The 17,055-nt window shown below is 36.5% G+C and overlaps 2 protein-coding genes across 3 annotated transcripts; one reads left to right on the top strand and one right to left on the bottom strand.

Moving 5' to 3' along the window:
* Positions 1 to 2,264: 2,264 nt before the first annotated feature.
* LOC133857989 (SAL1 phosphatase-like) lies at positions 2,265 to 9,713 on the top strand. Its single transcript, XM_062293391.1, has 8 exons — positions 2,265 to 2,546; positions 3,307 to 3,382; positions 4,940 to 5,013; positions 5,118 to 5,323; positions 6,282 to 6,492; positions 6,586 to 6,684; positions 6,771 to 6,924; positions 9,369 to 9,713. The coding sequence occupies exons 1-8, from the start codon at positions 2,358 to 2,360 to the stop codon at positions 9,530 to 9,532; spliced, it is 1,173 nt and encodes a 390-aa protein (XP_062149375.1). The 5' UTR covers positions 2,265 to 2,357; the 3' UTR covers positions 9,533 to 9,713.
* A 1,212-nt stretch (positions 9,714 to 10,925) lies between these two features.
* LOC133858171 (2-oxoisovalerate dehydrogenase subunit alpha 2, mitochondrial-like) lies at positions 10,926 to 15,156 on the bottom strand. 2 transcript variants are annotated; one of them, XM_062293646.1, is made up of 9 exons: positions 14,793 to 15,156; positions 13,251 to 13,388; positions 12,948 to 13,130; positions 12,619 to 12,776; positions 12,422 to 12,521; positions 11,926 to 12,037; positions 11,688 to 11,827; positions 11,396 to 11,581; positions 10,926 to 11,272 (listed from the first exon to the last, which is right to left on the bottom strand). In XM_062293646.1, exons 1-9 carry the CDS (start codon positions 15,084 to 15,086, stop codon positions 11,105 to 11,107), a joined length of 1,479 nt encoding a protein of 492 aa, XP_062149630.1. In that variant the 5' UTR covers positions 15,087 to 15,156; the 3' UTR covers positions 10,926 to 11,104. The 2 variants fall into 2 exon arrangements, with proteins under 2 accessions (XP_062149630.1, XP_062149631.1); XM_062293647.1 differs by having other exon boundaries at positions 14,820 to 15,156.
* Between the last annotated feature and the right edge of the window lie 1,899 nt (positions 15,157 to 17,055).

Below are 17,055 nucleotides of genomic sequence, written 5' to 3'. Positions count from 1 at the left end.
TGGTTGTCCTTTTCTCATTTTTGTACATGAGGATGGGAGTAAATCGTGGTGGCAAGTCTTGGATCTTGAGGAGTCCATATTTTAGCATAAAATTTAGCTGGTGTTGTTTGAGGTACTCCTACATTGGCCTTTGGGGAATTGTATGCATTCTCTTTGCACCTTGATTTGGACCACTTTGTCTAATAGACTAGCTGTTTACTTATTGGTGGCACTCTCCTGTAGTTAAATTATATCAGGTTAGCCTGAAATTGCACTTCCTCCTCAATGATGATTTGCCCAGTAAATGACTTTCTGTGGATATTACCGCATAATTTTTTTTTTAGATATTATCACAGAAATTTAGTCAACGATATGCAGGGCACTGGTCCTTGTGCTGAAATTAATGAAATGTAGATTTGATGTGAATTGTCTATAAGCTCTTTAGATTTGGAGCCATTAGCTGTTACATCATTCAAACTTAAAGTCTGAGGTATTAGAAGTGTATAAGTTTGTTGGTGGTACAGACCTAGGACCAGGTCTCCTTGTAGGCTTGAAGTCCATCCTTGCCAATGCTCTTATCCTACTTTCATACCAGAAAATTAAACTGGAAACACCACAAATCAATTCTCCTCTTTTTTGTTGTTTGTTATCTATTGCCTTGTTAAGACACATTTTGGCTACTGTAGCGTGTAGAAGTAGGTTGCTGTATGCTGAAACTTGTACTAATATCAAACATGTATTCCGGTCAGATGTATCTATCTGCATTCTTGTTTTCCATTCATGTCAGCAAAGTGGGTTGATTGATATCAATAATTTGTGTTGTTTGTAGATGGATGAAGAAATTTCAAGCCACAGTTACATCTATCATTGTTGTTGGGGCTGTAATCGTAGAAGATATTAGATCTAGGAGATTATTAAGTAGGAACCTTATGTTAATCGAGAGTATGAAAAAGAGATTTATATGAATAGTATTCTTTATGCCAAAACTTGATTGTAAAATTTGTGGTTAAACTTTAATGGTAATACTGACGATTGAACTTTTGTCGGTAGTTTGAATGTATTGTTCAATGTTAATTACCTTTTATACTATATGATTGGTAAGTTGAGGCCAAAATGGAAATCTTCACCTGTAGTTTATGTTTTTGGGGCATATATTTTGTTATTTCCTCAGAAGCTGCAAAAGGCACTCAGATGTCCAGTCAAAATGAGATAAAAGTCCTGTCACTGTGGCTGATTATGGTTTGTTGTCAAGTTCTCCTGTGCATGCCTTTCATTTATTAGTAATCTATTTATTTTTCTCTTCTGGAGGTGAATCTTGAATGCAAAAGGCGATTATGCCATTTTTTTTTTTTTTTAAATCACGTATGGGAAGTTACTTTTTAGTCCATAGTTTTGTTTATCGCATCGGAAGATTAGTGAGATAAATTACTTTTTGTTTCTCTATATCCGCAACCTATAAATTTTCTTTCCTGAAAGACTTTACCTTAAGACCTACCCAGATTCAGATCACCATGTTGTCCTAACTGCATGGTTATCTTAGGTTTTTTCTCTTCATGCTTTTGAAATTTTTTTTTTTTCAAAAAAAGGGAATCAGGTCAGACAAGTCGGGTTACCCGGTAAACTAGCAGGTTGTGTTTGGGTTTAGGGTGTCAACCCATTTAGCAAATCATGTCGGGTTCGGGTTGAATCTAACTAGTTGGCGGGATTAACCTAAACCCGACATGCCAACCTGTTTTGCCAATACTAAATTATTTTAGGTGTCAATAGCAAATAAATAATACATGAATTATCTCCTCCTTCCCTAATTAGTATGATCTAATGTTATTATTATTATTTTTTTACAACTAAAAACGTTTCTTCTAGATGAAGCAATTTAGAGATATAAGGAGAAATGGGAAGATAGAAAATTGCCGTATAAATAAGTAGAAATTGGTAATACGTGTTTATAATTGACTAGTTAATAGGGCGGAATATTAATAGTTAGGCCCCTAATGATTGTATTAGGTATCATAAGGATTATTCAGTAAAATATTTATTGAAGATTAACCGTTCTCAAATCAGCTATTTGGAGTTTTTGTTGAGCTTCTTGAATTGCCCTTCCTTATATTATTCATCATTCATCTTTCATATTCAATCATCATTATCCATATCAATTTCCATCTATATCCCAAATTACATATATAAATTCATTACATTATTCAATAAATGGGAGATGAAATCACTGTTTATACAACAATTTTCAGGCGCTCACAAAATCCCAGGATCTTGTCATTTTCAAGGAAAAAAAGAAAAGAAAATAAATATCGACTATCCACCTATCCAGTGAAATATATTTTGGTGAGCTCGGTCATCAAATCACTCGAAATTCAAGGAGAGAGATGGTTACAATAAATTGTTGGAGAGGTGTACCCAAAATCACAATTACTAAGCCCATTGTTTCTTCGCTCTTCTCCAAAAGGGGCTCTCTAGTAGTAACAGTGGCAGCAGCATCATTTTCCTCAATGTCTTACGACAAGGAGCTCGCGGCTGCCAGGAAAGCAGCATCTCTCGCTGCCCGGCTCTGCCAGGCATCTCTCTCTCTCTCTCTCTCTCGCTCTCGCTTTTCTTTCTTGTATGCCGTGCCCGTTACATGTTTGTACGAGTGTAAATGCACCCAAAGAGGCACGCAAAGTTACTCCTTTTGTGTTATCCTTTGGTCTGTATTGGGAGAATAGTGAATTTGAAGACGGGGGAAATGTTATTTTGGGAGAAACTGAGAAGCTAAAATGAGTATTTGAGTAAAACTCGGGATGACTATGTAATCTGAATGAAACCCAGAACTTGAAAATCATTATTTGAGCGAAATTTAGAGGATAATGTGTGCTTTGAGTGAAACCCTGAATCTGAAACTACTGTTTCAGCAACATTCTGAGCAGAATAAATTTGGGTGATACCCAGAACCTGAAATGGTTATAAATTTAGATGAATACGGGACTGACTGCTTGTTTTAGCGAATATTAGGACAGACATTATTGTTGCGTATTGTCTTTGGAGCAATAGGAGAACTGGAAATTGTTATTTCTACTTTTGGAAGGAAATTTTAAATGCAAAGAAAAAATAGGAAAAAAGAAAATAGATCTTTAATTTGATCTTGTGAACTTTATTCGACTCAGTGCAGTTAAAATTATTGGATATGTCTGCTTTAGGATGGCATTTATTTACCTTTTATAGTATATGATTGGTCAGTTGAGGCCAAAATGGAAATCTTCACCTGTAGTTTATGTTTTTGGGGCAAAAATATATTTTGCTATGTCAAGCTGATTCCGTGAGGTGTTATTATTTCCTCAGAAGGTGCAAAAGGCATTGTTGCAATCAGATGTCCAGTCAAAATCAGATAAAAGTCCTGTCACTGTGGCTGATTACGGTTTGTTGTCAAGTTCTCCTGTGCATGCCTTTCATTTATTAGTAATCTGTTGTTTTCTCTTCTGGTTTCTCATAATGAATCACAGGTGATTCTTGATTGCAAAAGTAGATTATGCCATTTTTTTAATCACGCATGGGAAGTTACTTTTTAGTCCATAGTTTGGTTTATCGCGTAGGAAGATTAGTGAGACAAATTACTTTTTGTTTGCTTTATATCTGCAACCTATAAATTTTCTGCCAGACAGACTTTACCTTAAGACCTACCCAAACCTTGCCCGCTCTTACAACCTGATGAAGGTTCAGGGGCATCTAATTTCTCAGAATTCTGCTTGGGTAGTAGAATCTGCTGAAATTGTCTTGCCAAATTTGTATCCTCTAAATGAATGGAAACACATCGGTTTGATATTATAGAAGAAGAGGTTGGCTTGAAGGCTATGGTAACTTTTAACAGTCATTTTATTTCAATCCCAAATTCTGTCTATTAGAACAAATTACCAAGGAAGTACCCCAAAAAACTGCACACCAATGTGAAAGCAAGCAGTTTAGCAAGTTAAATTCAACATGGTCGAGCATGGTAGGCTTGTAATATTGTGAGATTAACCTTTTATGAGCTTTACTTGAAATTTCCATCATGTAGTTTCCATAGGAAATATGTTTTGAAAGAGTGAACTTTTATCATATGGCTAACTGCAAATTTCTAGACAACTTTTTCATGTTAATGATCACACGGTCCAGATTCAGATCACCATGTTGTCCTAATGGCAGGGTTAACCTTGTGCATGACTTTACTTTTTTGATACATAAATCAATTTTAATGGAAAGCACAGAGGGGCACAACCCAAATATATAGGAAATATACAAGAGAGGCCCTCAATTAGGGAGAACCTTGTGGATGACTTTAGTAGTAACAATGCTTTGATATTCCAATATTTCATCTTGTATATTTCCTTTGTATTACAGTTGCGCCCCTCTGTGCTTTATTATTGAATTGACATTACTTATAAAAAAAAAAAAAAAAAAAAAAAAAAAAATCCTATATTTCAGGGCTATATTAGAAGTAAGCTCCTGTTTCATTGCCTGAAGTTTTGAGTGGATCTTTATGCCCTCCCTGCCAGTTCATTAGCTTTTATGTTGAATCTATATTGCCCATGAATTTTCTGTGAATGGAACATGTTACAGATATAGCTGAACCAGTAGGTCTACTAGAGGATCCATTTCAACCCTATTTGATTGTTCTCTGTTTTGAGTAGTAAAGTAGATGGTTACTTATCATCAGAAAAGTTTTTTTAAAAAAAGGTAGTAAAGTAGATTCTTGATATCCATTGTCCATTTTCATGTTTTATAAATTCAGTGAACCGTCTATCCAATTTGCTTTGGTGTGAGGATGTGGCACATGTGGTTTAAATTCAGTTTCAGCATCTCAATTAAAGGCTCTGTTATGAAGTATTTATACTGTTGGGGTGATTTCAATGATTGTTTCAATAATTGCAGCGTTTAGGATTTACATGAACTGCAACTAACTGCTATTCCATTTCTATCGATTAACTGTAATTCCCAGGTTCACAAGCTCTGGTTAGTTTTGTGCTGGAGAGGGAACTTCCTTCTGAATCATTCTCATTAGTGGCTGAGGAGGTGAGTGTGTATGCTTGTGCTGGACTTTCCAGAGACATGCAGGTGCCATCTCCTTTTCTCCTTTGAACTGTGAATCCAGTTAACAAATTTTTAAATCTTTCTAGGATTCAGGAGATCTTCGCAAGGAAAGTGGCCAGGAAACGCTACAGCGCATAACAAAACTTGTGAATGATACTCTTGCTAGTGATGGATCATTTAGCGTTCCTACTTTGACTGCAGAAGATGTGCTTAGGGCCATTGACTGTGGCAAATCTGAAGGTGGTTCTCATGGCCGGCATTGGGTTTTGGATCCAATAGACGGTACTAAAGGGTAAGCTTCAACTGATAATCTGACTAGTACTTATGCTTTAAGAACCAGGACTCTCAAATAGCATTTACTTGTTATATGCATTTAGTTAAACATAGGTGGAATTTTTTCTTGGATTCACGTGGAGTAGTTGATTGCTTGATTGGCTGTATGCTTATATTATTTTGACCATTTCATCTTTGCACCTATGGATCTATATATGTTGATGTCTCTGGAATCTATTGTTTCTTGCGTACATGCATCTAGACATGAAACAATGAGTCCACATGTTAGGGCTGATAGTAGAATGGGAAATATATCATTTATGGTATCTGATACTCTGCTTTGGTACATTTGATTTTCTGCATGTTAGCATGCCATAGTTGGCAATATGTAATGCATTCTTCTAAACTAATAAAGCCTTAATCCTTTCCTCTTGAGGATGCTGCAAAATTCCGTTTCCAAAATTGTTTCTATCCATTGTGATTTTCTTTATTCTTTTTAAATCATAAGCTAATATGCTTTTTTCATTGAATCATTCTTTTTCTTCTAACCCTTCCTGAAGTCTTTGTAGCGATCCAAATCACTTGTAACTTTTGGTGTCGCTTGTAACTAAGATGATGTGTGGAAATGTTGGATAGATTTTGAGTAATATTATGTCAAATTTAATCATGGTGATGTCACACATATCTGGTTATTAGGCATTGTGAAATGAAATGAAGTCTTTTCAGAAGACTTCTGGAAGTACACAAAAATCAGTGGCCTGTTTTGACCTATTTTTCTCTGCACCTTTTTCGGAGATGCTTGCAAATCTGGCTAAAAGAAAATGATAGACTGAAATTTTGATGCTTATTGTTTCACTATTTGCTGATTTATTAAATTTTATGATGCACCAACTGAGCGCTTCTTTTTTTTTTTTTTTTTAATCTGCATATGAGTGGACCATAATGAAATAGCTTGTGCTTGTGAGATTGCATAATAGATTTCTAAGAGGAGACCAATATGCCATAGCACTAGCATTGCTAGATGAAGGGAAAGTAGTTTTGGGCGTTCTGGCTTGTCCAAATCTTCCTTTAGCATCCATTGGTGGTGATAGTCGACATTCTTCACATGATGAAGTTGGTTGCCTTTTCTTTGCCAAAGTTGGTGCAGGAACTTATATGCAGTCACTGGATGGTTCTTCACCAATAAAGGTTTGCACTTATAGGAGGAAGTTATATCAGTGCATACCTTATTTCTATTGGTATTTGGCACATAAAATCAGTTGTCTCTCTATTGCCCTTCAGGTGCATGTCAGTACTACTGAAAATCCAGAGGAAGCATCATTCTTTGAATCCTTTGAAGCAGCACACTCCATGCATGACTTATCTAGCTCCATTGCAAAAGTACTGTGTTCTCTCTTGTCCTATATCAATTATTTTATCACTGTTATTCCTTTAAATTTCTTGCCATAAATATTATGCATGAACAGAAACTAGGTGTCAAAGCACCGCCGGTTAGAATCGACAGCCAGGCAAAGTATGGGGCACTGTCCAGAGGAGATGGAGCCATATATCTGCGATTCCCTCATAAAGGATACCGTGAGAAAATTTGGGATCATGCTGCTGGGTACATTGTTGTGACTGGTAATGGAACTATCTTTCCACCATTCTTTTTCTTCTTTCAACCTAAAATTAGCTGGGGGCAGTGACGAGGCCCGTCTGTTTGTTATTTTTCATGGGCTGGGTACACCTCTCTCTCTCTCTCTCTCTCTCTCTCTCTCTCTCTCTCTCTCTCTCTCTCTCTCTCTCGTGGTGGGGTTAACTGAGGTCAGGGTGCGTTTGATATTGTCATGGTGGATTCCAGATGATATAGTACTTTTTTATCACCCTTGTCTGACACCCCATTACAATACATATTTTATTATTATTTGATAATTTAAGGCTTTAAACAACAAGGCATTTGGCTAGGGATGATTACATAAAACAAACTAGGCATAAGGAGGGTCCTTATGCAAAGCTAGTGAAATAAACTAGGCATAGGGAGGGTCCTTAGGCAAAGCTAGTGAGACAAGAAGATACCAGCTCTATGGATTGATATCATTTACTCTTTTTTTTTTTGTTGCCTTCCGAAACTATTACTCTATCCTGGTTTAAGAATAAAATTGCATTACTACCAAGTACCAAGAATGAAAAAAATGGTATTCAATCCTCTATAATAGGAGTTCCATTTCTCCTTTGGAAGGGTGAAATTTCAGTCAATACGTGCTTTGGGTAGTCCCAGATTGAGATTATTCTAAGCATGGATAGGGTTCACCTGGCCTCATTATATACTATGTTCTGCCCTTCACCAGCCTACCTAATATATAAGGCAAGTACGGGACATGGTCTCCTTTTGCAAAATGCAGCCAGAGCAATGATTTTCCTGTACCAAACTGGACTGGCTGGCGACTGGGAAAATTTATTGAACATGATGGTTTCCATATTAAGGGAATCTTATTGCATCTTTTCTAAAGTTATTTGCCTCTATCTGAAGGCCGCATAACTACATTTTGTATAGTTTTGGCTCTAAACCAATTTTTGCCAATAAAAGCCATTTTGGTGGTGGGACGACATTCATTGTCAATTGAAACTAATTTTATTAACTTTTTTTTTTTTTAATATATATATATATATATTTAACATTGTATCTGATAAGTTTAATCTGTATCATTTTATTGTTTCATGAATCATTTTGATTCCTTATGGTTCCTACTGAATCACAATTACATATATATTGATGTGTGTGTGTGTTATTTTTATTTTTATAATTGGAGGAATTGTTGCTATCCACACCTAAATTATGCGGCCATTTGAAATGTCTCTCTTAAACTACAAGTTTTTGGGTTCAATACCTTGATTCAAGATTAAATTTTAATGCTTATCCAACCATCCAAATTAGTGTCAAAATTAACAAATTAGTGGACACATGAGGTGGTGGGGTGCACTAAGCAATTAACATCCTGCTTCCAGATTAATTTGTAACATTCATCTCGATGTTTAAACTAGTGGAGAGGTGAGATGGTGGGGTGTACTAATCTGTCAAAACTCACATAGTAATGTACATTAATTTATAATATGTGACCCCGCCAAACAGTAGAGTGGATATTGCAAATTAATCTCGTCTTAGGGTATTGATTGCAAAATTTTGTAGTTTTTGGGATCATTTTAATGATCTCATAATTTAGGGCGTGCCAATAAAAATGATATATCCCATTGCTCAATGGTAAAATTCTAAAGACTCCAAGTGCAAGTGCATGTATTTGAGTCTTGAGATTGATCACTTAATGCAAAAATGCTGAAGAGTGGGACCATATCCTTTCCAGCCCTCCCATATGACCCCACTTCACTGGGACCACTAGGTAATTAGCCTATTACCTTTTTGTTTCCATGCAATTTGTAGGCAAGTAGAATCTCTGAAGTATATAATCCTTACATGTACCAACAGTTCACCACTTGTTATAGCACTGATATACTATGATATTTTAGAATGATCCGAGACTATGCTTATATTCTATTGCATGTAAAATAATATACTATTCTTGGTGTGAATGCTGTGCAATGCTGACCTGAATCATGCCCTTTTATGATTATGGGTCACCATTAAACAAAACTAACAACAGTAGAATGCATCAAGGGCTCGTTGATGTACTTTAATTATTTGTCTCCCGGCTTTCATAGATAAGCTGCGTATGCAACAAAGTGTTAGGTCGAAGGAGGATCAAATATGAGTATACAACGGCAAATCCTTCGAGTATGAAAACATGTTTAGGTTCTATAACGAAACAAAGTTTTGCTTTTGTATGTGTTCAGTGAACATCCCTGCACGATTTGTGGATTACTTGCAAAAACCAAAGTGCATGAATGAGTTTTCAAATTAGTGACTGCCCGTTTAAGGGATATTTCAGAGAATCTATCATTTTCCATGTCAATTAGACATTTATATGATTACCAGAATAAGATGAGTGTCTCCTTGTTTGTGGTGATGTTAGTTAATTAAATTGCACATATAATACCTGTTGTTGTGACATTTCTTTAATGAACTTTTGCAGAAGCTGGAGGTGTGGCGGCAGATGCTGCAGGGAACCCTTTGGACTTTTCTAAAGGGAGATACCTTGATCTTGACACAGGCATAATTGTTACCAATCAGAAATTGATGCCATCACTCTTGAAGGCAGTTAGAGAGTCCCTGGACGAGGGAACTTCATCCTTGTGATTTCTTTTGTCACATGATTCAGTCATCTTCTCTGAGGAGTTCGAATAACAACTCAAATCGGTTTTACCTTTATCCTACTAAGTGTAAAATTTTTGTGATTTGATGTAATCAAGTATTTTGATCAGATCCTTAGCGAACTAACACTTGTCCAAAAATAAATAGTGATCCCAATTATCCCTTCTGAGCGGACCTTCATTTCCCTTCTAAATTGTTAGAATGGGGTCTAAACTTCTCTGAGTTGGTGATTGTAGTGGTAGGCAGCTTGATTTTATTTTATTTTTTCAAAATTCCCCAGAAACTAAACTGGAAAATGGGAAATATTGTTTGTTGATTGCAAAAGGTTATATACTCTATTATAAAATTAAATAAATAATATAATGAAACGCTCTTTCTAAAATACCTTTAGTTGGGCCAAGAGACTTGGGATTTGACAATTAAAGATTTGAATTTTGTTTATGTAACAAAAAAAAAAATCTTCAATCATTTTTTATCCAATTTTTAATGGAAGAAATATCAGCTGGTCTCTTTTTAACAAATGACTAATAAATAGTGTCATGTGTATCAAAATCATATCACGTATACAATAAACGAATATTTTTTTTTTTTAAAAAAAAAAATCACAAAAGATTAAAGAAAAGGAGAAAAAGAAAAACTAAAAGAGTGGAACAATTCTCGTCGTCCTTTTATGGGGTGGAACCACCCCCGATTACTCCCTTTACAGGGGTAGAGATCCACCCCTATGGAGGGGCAGGTGGCTTTGGTCACCCCCATCTATTAGGGGTGGCTCAGGGCTACCTTTTTAACAAAGGGATGACTCATAGATATTTCTTATTAATAATGTTATTTAGTAGACTATTATACGACTGTCTTACAATTAGAATGATGAGATAATGAAAATCAATTTTTGGATCAACAAAGGACTTGTTAAAATAAAAATTAAAGTTTGATTTCCACCGCTACGTCATCCCAATGGAATTATAAAGTAGTCGTATAACAGTATACTAAATAATATTTTTCTTTCCTAAATCAAGGCGGCATGTAAGCTAAATGTTGTCGAAGCTTGCCTACAATCTTTCAAAGAAGACTGTGATGCTGCCAGGGCGAGACTAGCCTCTACTGAGGATCAACTTGTAAAGTATTGATTAAATTTACTTCTTTGTATCAGCATAAACTTTTAGGACAAATGATGATTTAACATGGTATCAAAATCAAAGGTCTTGAATTCGAACATTGACTCTGTCACTCACCTCCTATTTGAATTAAATATTTCACGTGTTGAGCCACACCAAATAAATGGAAGTTTTAGCCCACACATGAAGATGAGTGTTAAAGTAATGATTAAATTTAGCTCTTCCTAGATATAGGGTTGTCATCACAGGGTATTGCTATTAAGTGGCATGCAACTTTCTTATCTAATTTCAAAGAGCAAGAGAATTGAGAACGTGCATATTCAGTTGGAAAGAATGTTGTGATCTGTATCACTAAGTATTGGACATGAACTACGCACCAACTCGAATCTTGCGAGAAGCATGGAATCAATATACATCTGTATAAACACGTAGTTGTCCAAGTCTAGGAAGGAACATCTGAAGGGTAATCCTGTGGGTGTCTCCTTATCGTCTCTTTCAGCAATTTCTCCTGCTCGTGGAGATTGGATGGAGGAAAATCATATACATCTGTGAACATGTCCGCCACCGGAGGTTTCTCAACTTTCTCTGCAACTTGAATTGCATGTAGTAGCTGTACTAAAAGCAAGATCAAAATGTAATACTCCTATTTGATTGTGACTATTTAGAAAAAGTAACCATTTTATCATATACAAATGTTGTCTTGAAGTTGCTTTGGAAGATATGTAAGTTTTACCTGCTCCCTCACGCTGCTTCTAAAGTCTGACTCAGCCTCACTGCTCCACCAACCATTGCTTTCAATCCATTTTCTAAATCTACTTACAGGGTCTCGAGCCAATTTCCACCATTCAATCTCATTGGCCGGGCGATACTTGGTGGAATCATCGGACGTCGAGTGGTGTCCCACTCTATATGTTAATGCCTGTAATGAAAAAGAACAGATCAAAAATCTTAAGTCCAAGTGTCTGAGATTCAAAATCATGCCTCTCAAAGGCCAGAAAGACTAAAAAAACCAATCCATACTTTACCTCAATTAAGATTGGTCTGTGTTCACTTATTGCCATTTCACGTGCAACTTGAACTGCACTATACATGGCAAGTGCGTCATTACCATCTACGCGGATACTTCGGACACCGTAAGCTCGGCCTCTGACAACTACACCATCACCTGCCAATAAATAGAAGAGAAAAATTTGTCAAGATACCAAGAGACTCTCCATAATAAGAATTGTCAAAGTACAAGAATTCACAAGAAAAAGAGAATACTTCGAAACTGGTCTGAAGTAGGGGTACTAATCGCCCATCCATTGTTCCGACAGATGAATATAACTGGGGCCTCCATAACCGCAGCAAAATTTAACGCAGCATGGAAATCTCCCTAACATTACTTGATGTATTAGAAAATAAACAACCAAAAGCAACATCCCCTTAATTGAAAGGGGTCTCTTGGACTGGTTCCCAAAATGAATCATTTCATTATGTCTTGCCAATTGCCATTGGAAGCTTTTGTCTGTTTTGTAACTCTAGAACAGAGTCCTCACAAAATGGAGTTGTTACCCAAAATTAAGAAGTCATTGCTAAAATAGATAAAAGAATGTCGATATATTGTCTAGCTATCTTGTTATCCTACTGATATATAGATCTATTAACGATATAGTTCGTATTCCATGCAGTGCTCAACTTCCCCATAATCATTCCCTTAGAATTAAACACAGAGAAAAAAAAAAAGGTTTTCTTAGGTTAATAGTGATTACATATTTACCTCACTTGTGCCACCATCACCAAAAAACGTGACTGCACATGCTCTTTTTCTATCCATCTTCAAGGAATATGCAGCACCAACAGCATGGGGAATTTGTGTACTGGAAAAAAAGTCGGAAAGATTTATGGCATGACTTTCATCATTTTTGCAGTGAAAACTGCACATAACTCCTTTCATAGACAATGTTCATATCTTACGCAATTGTCGATGATACGGTGAAGTAATTGTGCTTATTAGATCCGTAATGGATAGGCATCTGCCTGCCTTTCCCATAATCAGCTTTGTTTCCGAAACACTGGTTTGCAAATTCTTGTAGGGTGAAGCCACGCCATAATAGCACTCCTGGTTCTCTGTACTGCATGGCATATCATTGAAAGTTTCTTCTCACATCATTTTCAACATGGCATATGTCAAACTAGAAACAAGATGATAAATCAAAAGGATGGAGATGGTGATGAATATGTTTGTGCGTACTACTTCAAAGAATTGTAAGGGAAGTACATGTCTGTGAGTATGTGCTTGTAACCTGAGGGAAGACACAGTCATCGATGGTCAGCGCTGCTGCAGTTGCAATGTTGATGGCCTCTTCTCCAATTGTAGTAAGATAAAATGAAATTCTTCCTTGCCTTTGTGCTTCATAAAAGAGAGTGTCCATAGTTTGAAGTATAATCATGTCAGTGTACATCTTTACAGCAAGTTCCTCACTGACCTAATTAAGTTGGTCGCTCATAAGTCAAAACGATCTTTCTGTTGGATATATATGATAAGGAAAAAAAAAAAACCATCTTCTGGGAAATGTGGAGAGGGGAGGGAATCCAGATCAAAATACCTGTATAACATTGCTGCCCATAATCAGCTGTCCTCCATCATTAAGGATGCGGTAGCAGCGCGTCCGCTCCTCAGGGGATTCAGATATGAACCTCATTTCAGGAGTGAATCTAACCTTTCCTCCTGGAAAATCCAAGATCTGTAATTGAAGACAACTTCAGTAAGTAGCACGCCTGCATAACAGTATGATTTGAAATCCTGTTTAAACATTCAGGGGTTCGTTTGGAAGCAAACTTTAACATAAAACCTGCTGGGCTATAAAATGTTTTCGGGGCCCTGCCTTTCTATTAAAAAAATATATTATCAGAGAAAACGCCTAGGATGATCACTCAGAAAAGTTTGACAAGCTGAGTCGTTCATGATCTTTATTAAAACAGTTAAGGTAGAAGTCATTTTTCCCTCCATTCGCGTCCAGAAGACTCAAAAATCAAAATTAATGTGCATGTAAGAACATGACTTGAATATATACACATCCTGGGACATTTTTATCAAGGAAACAGGATTTTTCTCCCGAAAAGCATTTGAAGGATTCAACATGAACATGATGATCTTCCTGGTACACATGATCATCAATCACAATGAACCAAATTGATGGAGGGCCCATTTTGCCATAATGATTGAAAGGAAATGGAATACAAACACTCCTAAACATTTTTAAATACTAAATAAAGAATAATGCTACATACTACATTTTTATCCCATAATGATGACATGACAACTCTAACCAACCCTTGGATCAATTCTTGTTTAAAAATAAAAAATTCAAGGGTTGATTTTGGTTGCCATGTCATTATTATGAGATAGTTGTGGGATGAAAATTGTGGTATATAGCATTACTCAAAAATAATATACTCTTCCAAAATTTGTAATTATTGCTCTTAGTTTTCTTGGATTCCATTTAGCAACAAAAACTCTGTTTTATTACCTCTATTTTAGATACGGAATGCACAAGTCCATTAATAACATGTAATGTGTACACCAAATTAAAGTACATATGACAGTGTATAAGAGAAAAGTTTATAATGCATCTCATTACAATTCAATATAATTCTATAATTTAAAAAATAAATGTACTTGAGAATGTCTATATCATAGCCCGTCAAATGCATGTAAATCCGACATAGAAGCTAAACACCAACCAAATTAATGGGGACAGCACGATGCAGGTGTGTGAGTTCAATTTAACATCTTTTCAGCCAACAATCTTTTAGGCCACCAAAAGCCCTACTAAACTTCTAAAAGTCATGCCATATCTGTTCATCCAAAAACGTGAACTTTCTTCGTTCACTCATTGATGAAGTAAAAATCACAGCAGGAAAGTATCAAATAAGTTAATAATTATTATTAATTTTTATTTTATTTTATTTTTAAAGAAAAGCATAATTGATGATCAAACTGTCAATATAAATATAATTAGCCCTGCCAATTTGTGCTTCCTAGTAGCTCCATGAGGCATGAAACACAGAACAGTTTATCACATCTATGAAAAAACACCTCCAGAAAAATACAATTAAAAAGTTTCAAATTTGTTTTTATAAAATACCCGAGGATGGTGGGCTTCCCAATATACCTTGTTGTCATCAGCATCATTGAGAGAATTCAATTGTTTGTCGGTTTTTGTCGATTTGAAACGTCGAGAAGAGAAATGGGTTGCTTTGATACTCGAATCTGCGTCTGGGTTTCCTAGAGTCTGAGCAACTGGCGCTGTAACTGAAAATTCTTGATGATGGAATAAAGCAGAACGCCAAGGGCTCAGCAGGTTGATCATACCCACTAAACCCATGTTCGAGTTTAGATGGTTGATCACTTTTGCTGATTTTCTCATGCAGAGAGCCATGAGAGGAAATCTCTGAGATTGAAGAGAGAGAGAGAGAGAGAGCCTAATAATTATTTGTTAATTAATGCAATCTAATAAGAGCATACCTAGAGCTCTCTATTTCAAAATTGGGTAAAGCTTGGATGTAGCACTGCTCTTCAAAATTTTCATCTAAATTTGGTAAAAAAATTCAAAAAAGTCAATTTCAACAAACTCTCTATAATTTTTCTATTTTGGCTCTTGTCAGAATTTCACTCTAAATTTGATTCACAAATTTTATAAGCTATTGAATATTTAATCATTTATCTCTCATTTCACTTCACTTTTCACTTTTCATTTTTCATATCTCCTCATTTGTTAAAAGTGGTTGCTTAAAATAAATAAAAAATTAATATCTAGTTGAAATAGAGAAATATTTAGAGAGTTTGACGTAGAAAGTTTGTTAAAAGTAGTAGTTAAAATAACAAAAGTAGATTTTTTTAACTAAAATTTGGAGAGCTCGCTATGGATGCTCTATTCCATCAGATTATTATCTCCTGTTAAAAAAGGACGGTCTAGATTCAATAAAGCATTTCTACAAAAACAACCGAGTCAATCTCTCTTTCTGTAAAAAGAAGCACAACTCAGACTCTCAATGCCAACGCCACCTTCTGTTATGGGTCTGCCATGGTGATGCCATCTCAAGCCATAGCCAGGGAGTGGTGATGATGACATGGAGCATGATGACAGTAAGTCAGCTGAAGGGTGGTTTCCAGAAGTTCTAGAAGATTGTAGTTGTTGGTTCATTTACCATTTTATCCCTAGATTCTATTTCTGTTTATTGTTATTTGGTAAAAAAAGAGGAGATAGAAAGAATGCTATTCTGTTGGATATATTCCAACATTCCAGCCAAACCTTCCCTATCCAGAAGATTATAGCTACCCAAATGAAGGACCGTCGGGATAAAGGTCTTTGCTATTACTGCGATGACCGTTGGCTGGAAGGTCATAAGTGCAAATCACCCCGACTTTATTTGCTATCTGGGTTAACAGTGCCGTCAGACAACACTGGCGAGGATGTCTACTATGACTCCTCTGATGCAGCTGATCCTATTCCCAAGTTTGATGTGGTGGAGTGCAAGGAGCAAGAGATTCCCTCAATGCCATCTTTGGCTCTCTGGGTGCTAAGTCCATGCGCTTGATGGGCCGTCTGCAGAACCAGCAAGTCAGCATCCTAGTGTATTCAGGAAGTACCCATAACTTCCTGGATCAGGCCTTCTTAAACAAAGTCCAGCTCCAATTCACTTCCACTCCTCTACTTCGGGTTAAAATTGCTGATGGAACTACTGTCCAAAGTTTGGGGAAGGTCACTACTATCACACTCAAAGTTCAGGGCTATTCCATTTCCACTAGCTTCCATCTGATTGCTTTGGGTGGGTGTGACATGGTTCTAGGGGTGAATGGTTGAGCACCCTGGGACCGATCTTATTGGACTTTACCTTTTGACTCACCCCTAAGGCTCTTTCGATGGAAGCAGGGTTCAACTTCATTAAACCGTCCCCCTCTACCAACAAAGGGTTCTTCCTAAAGCTTGTAACCATTGAAACCAAAGCTGACCCAACCCCTCTTCCTAATTGCATTCAAACCCTTCTCAAAACTTTTGCTCATATTTTTACTGAACCCTCAGGTCTGCCCCCGTCTCGTGGGCTAGATCACCAAATTAACCTCAAAAACCCTTAACCCATCAGTGTTCACCCATACAGATACCCATACTTCCAGAAATCTAAGATTGAAAAAATCAATTGGCAGCTCTTACATTCAGGTGTGATCCACCCGAGCCAGAGCCCTTTTTCTACACCTGTCCTATTGGTATGGAAAGGGGATGGCAGTTGGCAGTTATATGTCGATTATCGGGCTCTTAACCAAGAGATGATTAAAGACAAGTACTCCATTCCCATCATCGACGAGCTGTTGGACGAGCTCCATGGCACAGTCATTTTCTCCAAGCTGGA

This window comes from Alnus glutinosa, chromosome 14 (genome assembly GCF_958979055.1).
Source record: "Alnus glutinosa chromosome 14, dhAlnGlut1.1, whole genome shotgun sequence".
NCBI lineage: Eukaryota > Viridiplantae > Streptophyta > Magnoliopsida > Fagales > Betulaceae > Alnus > Alnus glutinosa.
The sequence above is the reverse complement of the archived record's forward strand: the minus strand, read 5'-3'. Positions and strand labels throughout refer to the sequence as shown.

Coding starts and splice junctions, on each gene's coding strand:
- LOC133857989 (XM_062293391.1), top strand. CDS start 2,358: ATGGTTACAATAAATTGTTGGAGAGGTGTACCCAAAATCACAATTACT. Junction 3,383..4,939: donor TGTCACTGTGGCTGATTACG/GTTTGTTGTCAA, acceptor TGTAATTCCCAG/GTTCACAAGCTCTGGTTAGT. Junction 6,925..9,368: donor TGGGTACATTGTTGTGACTG/GTAATGGAACTA, acceptor GAACTTTTGCAG/AAGCTGGAGGTGTGGCGGCA.
- LOC133858171 (XM_062293646.1), bottom strand. CDS start 15,086: ATGGCTCTCTGCATGAGAAAATCAGCAAAAGTGATCAACCATCTAAAC. Junction 11,582..11,687: donor ACAGACCAATCTTAATTGAG/GTAAAGTATGGA, acceptor TTTTCATTACAG/GCATTAACATATAGAGTGGG. Junction 11,273..11,395: donor GAAGCAGCGTGAGGGAGCAG/GTAAAACTTACA, acceptor CTTTTAGTACAG/CTACTACATGCAATTCAAGT.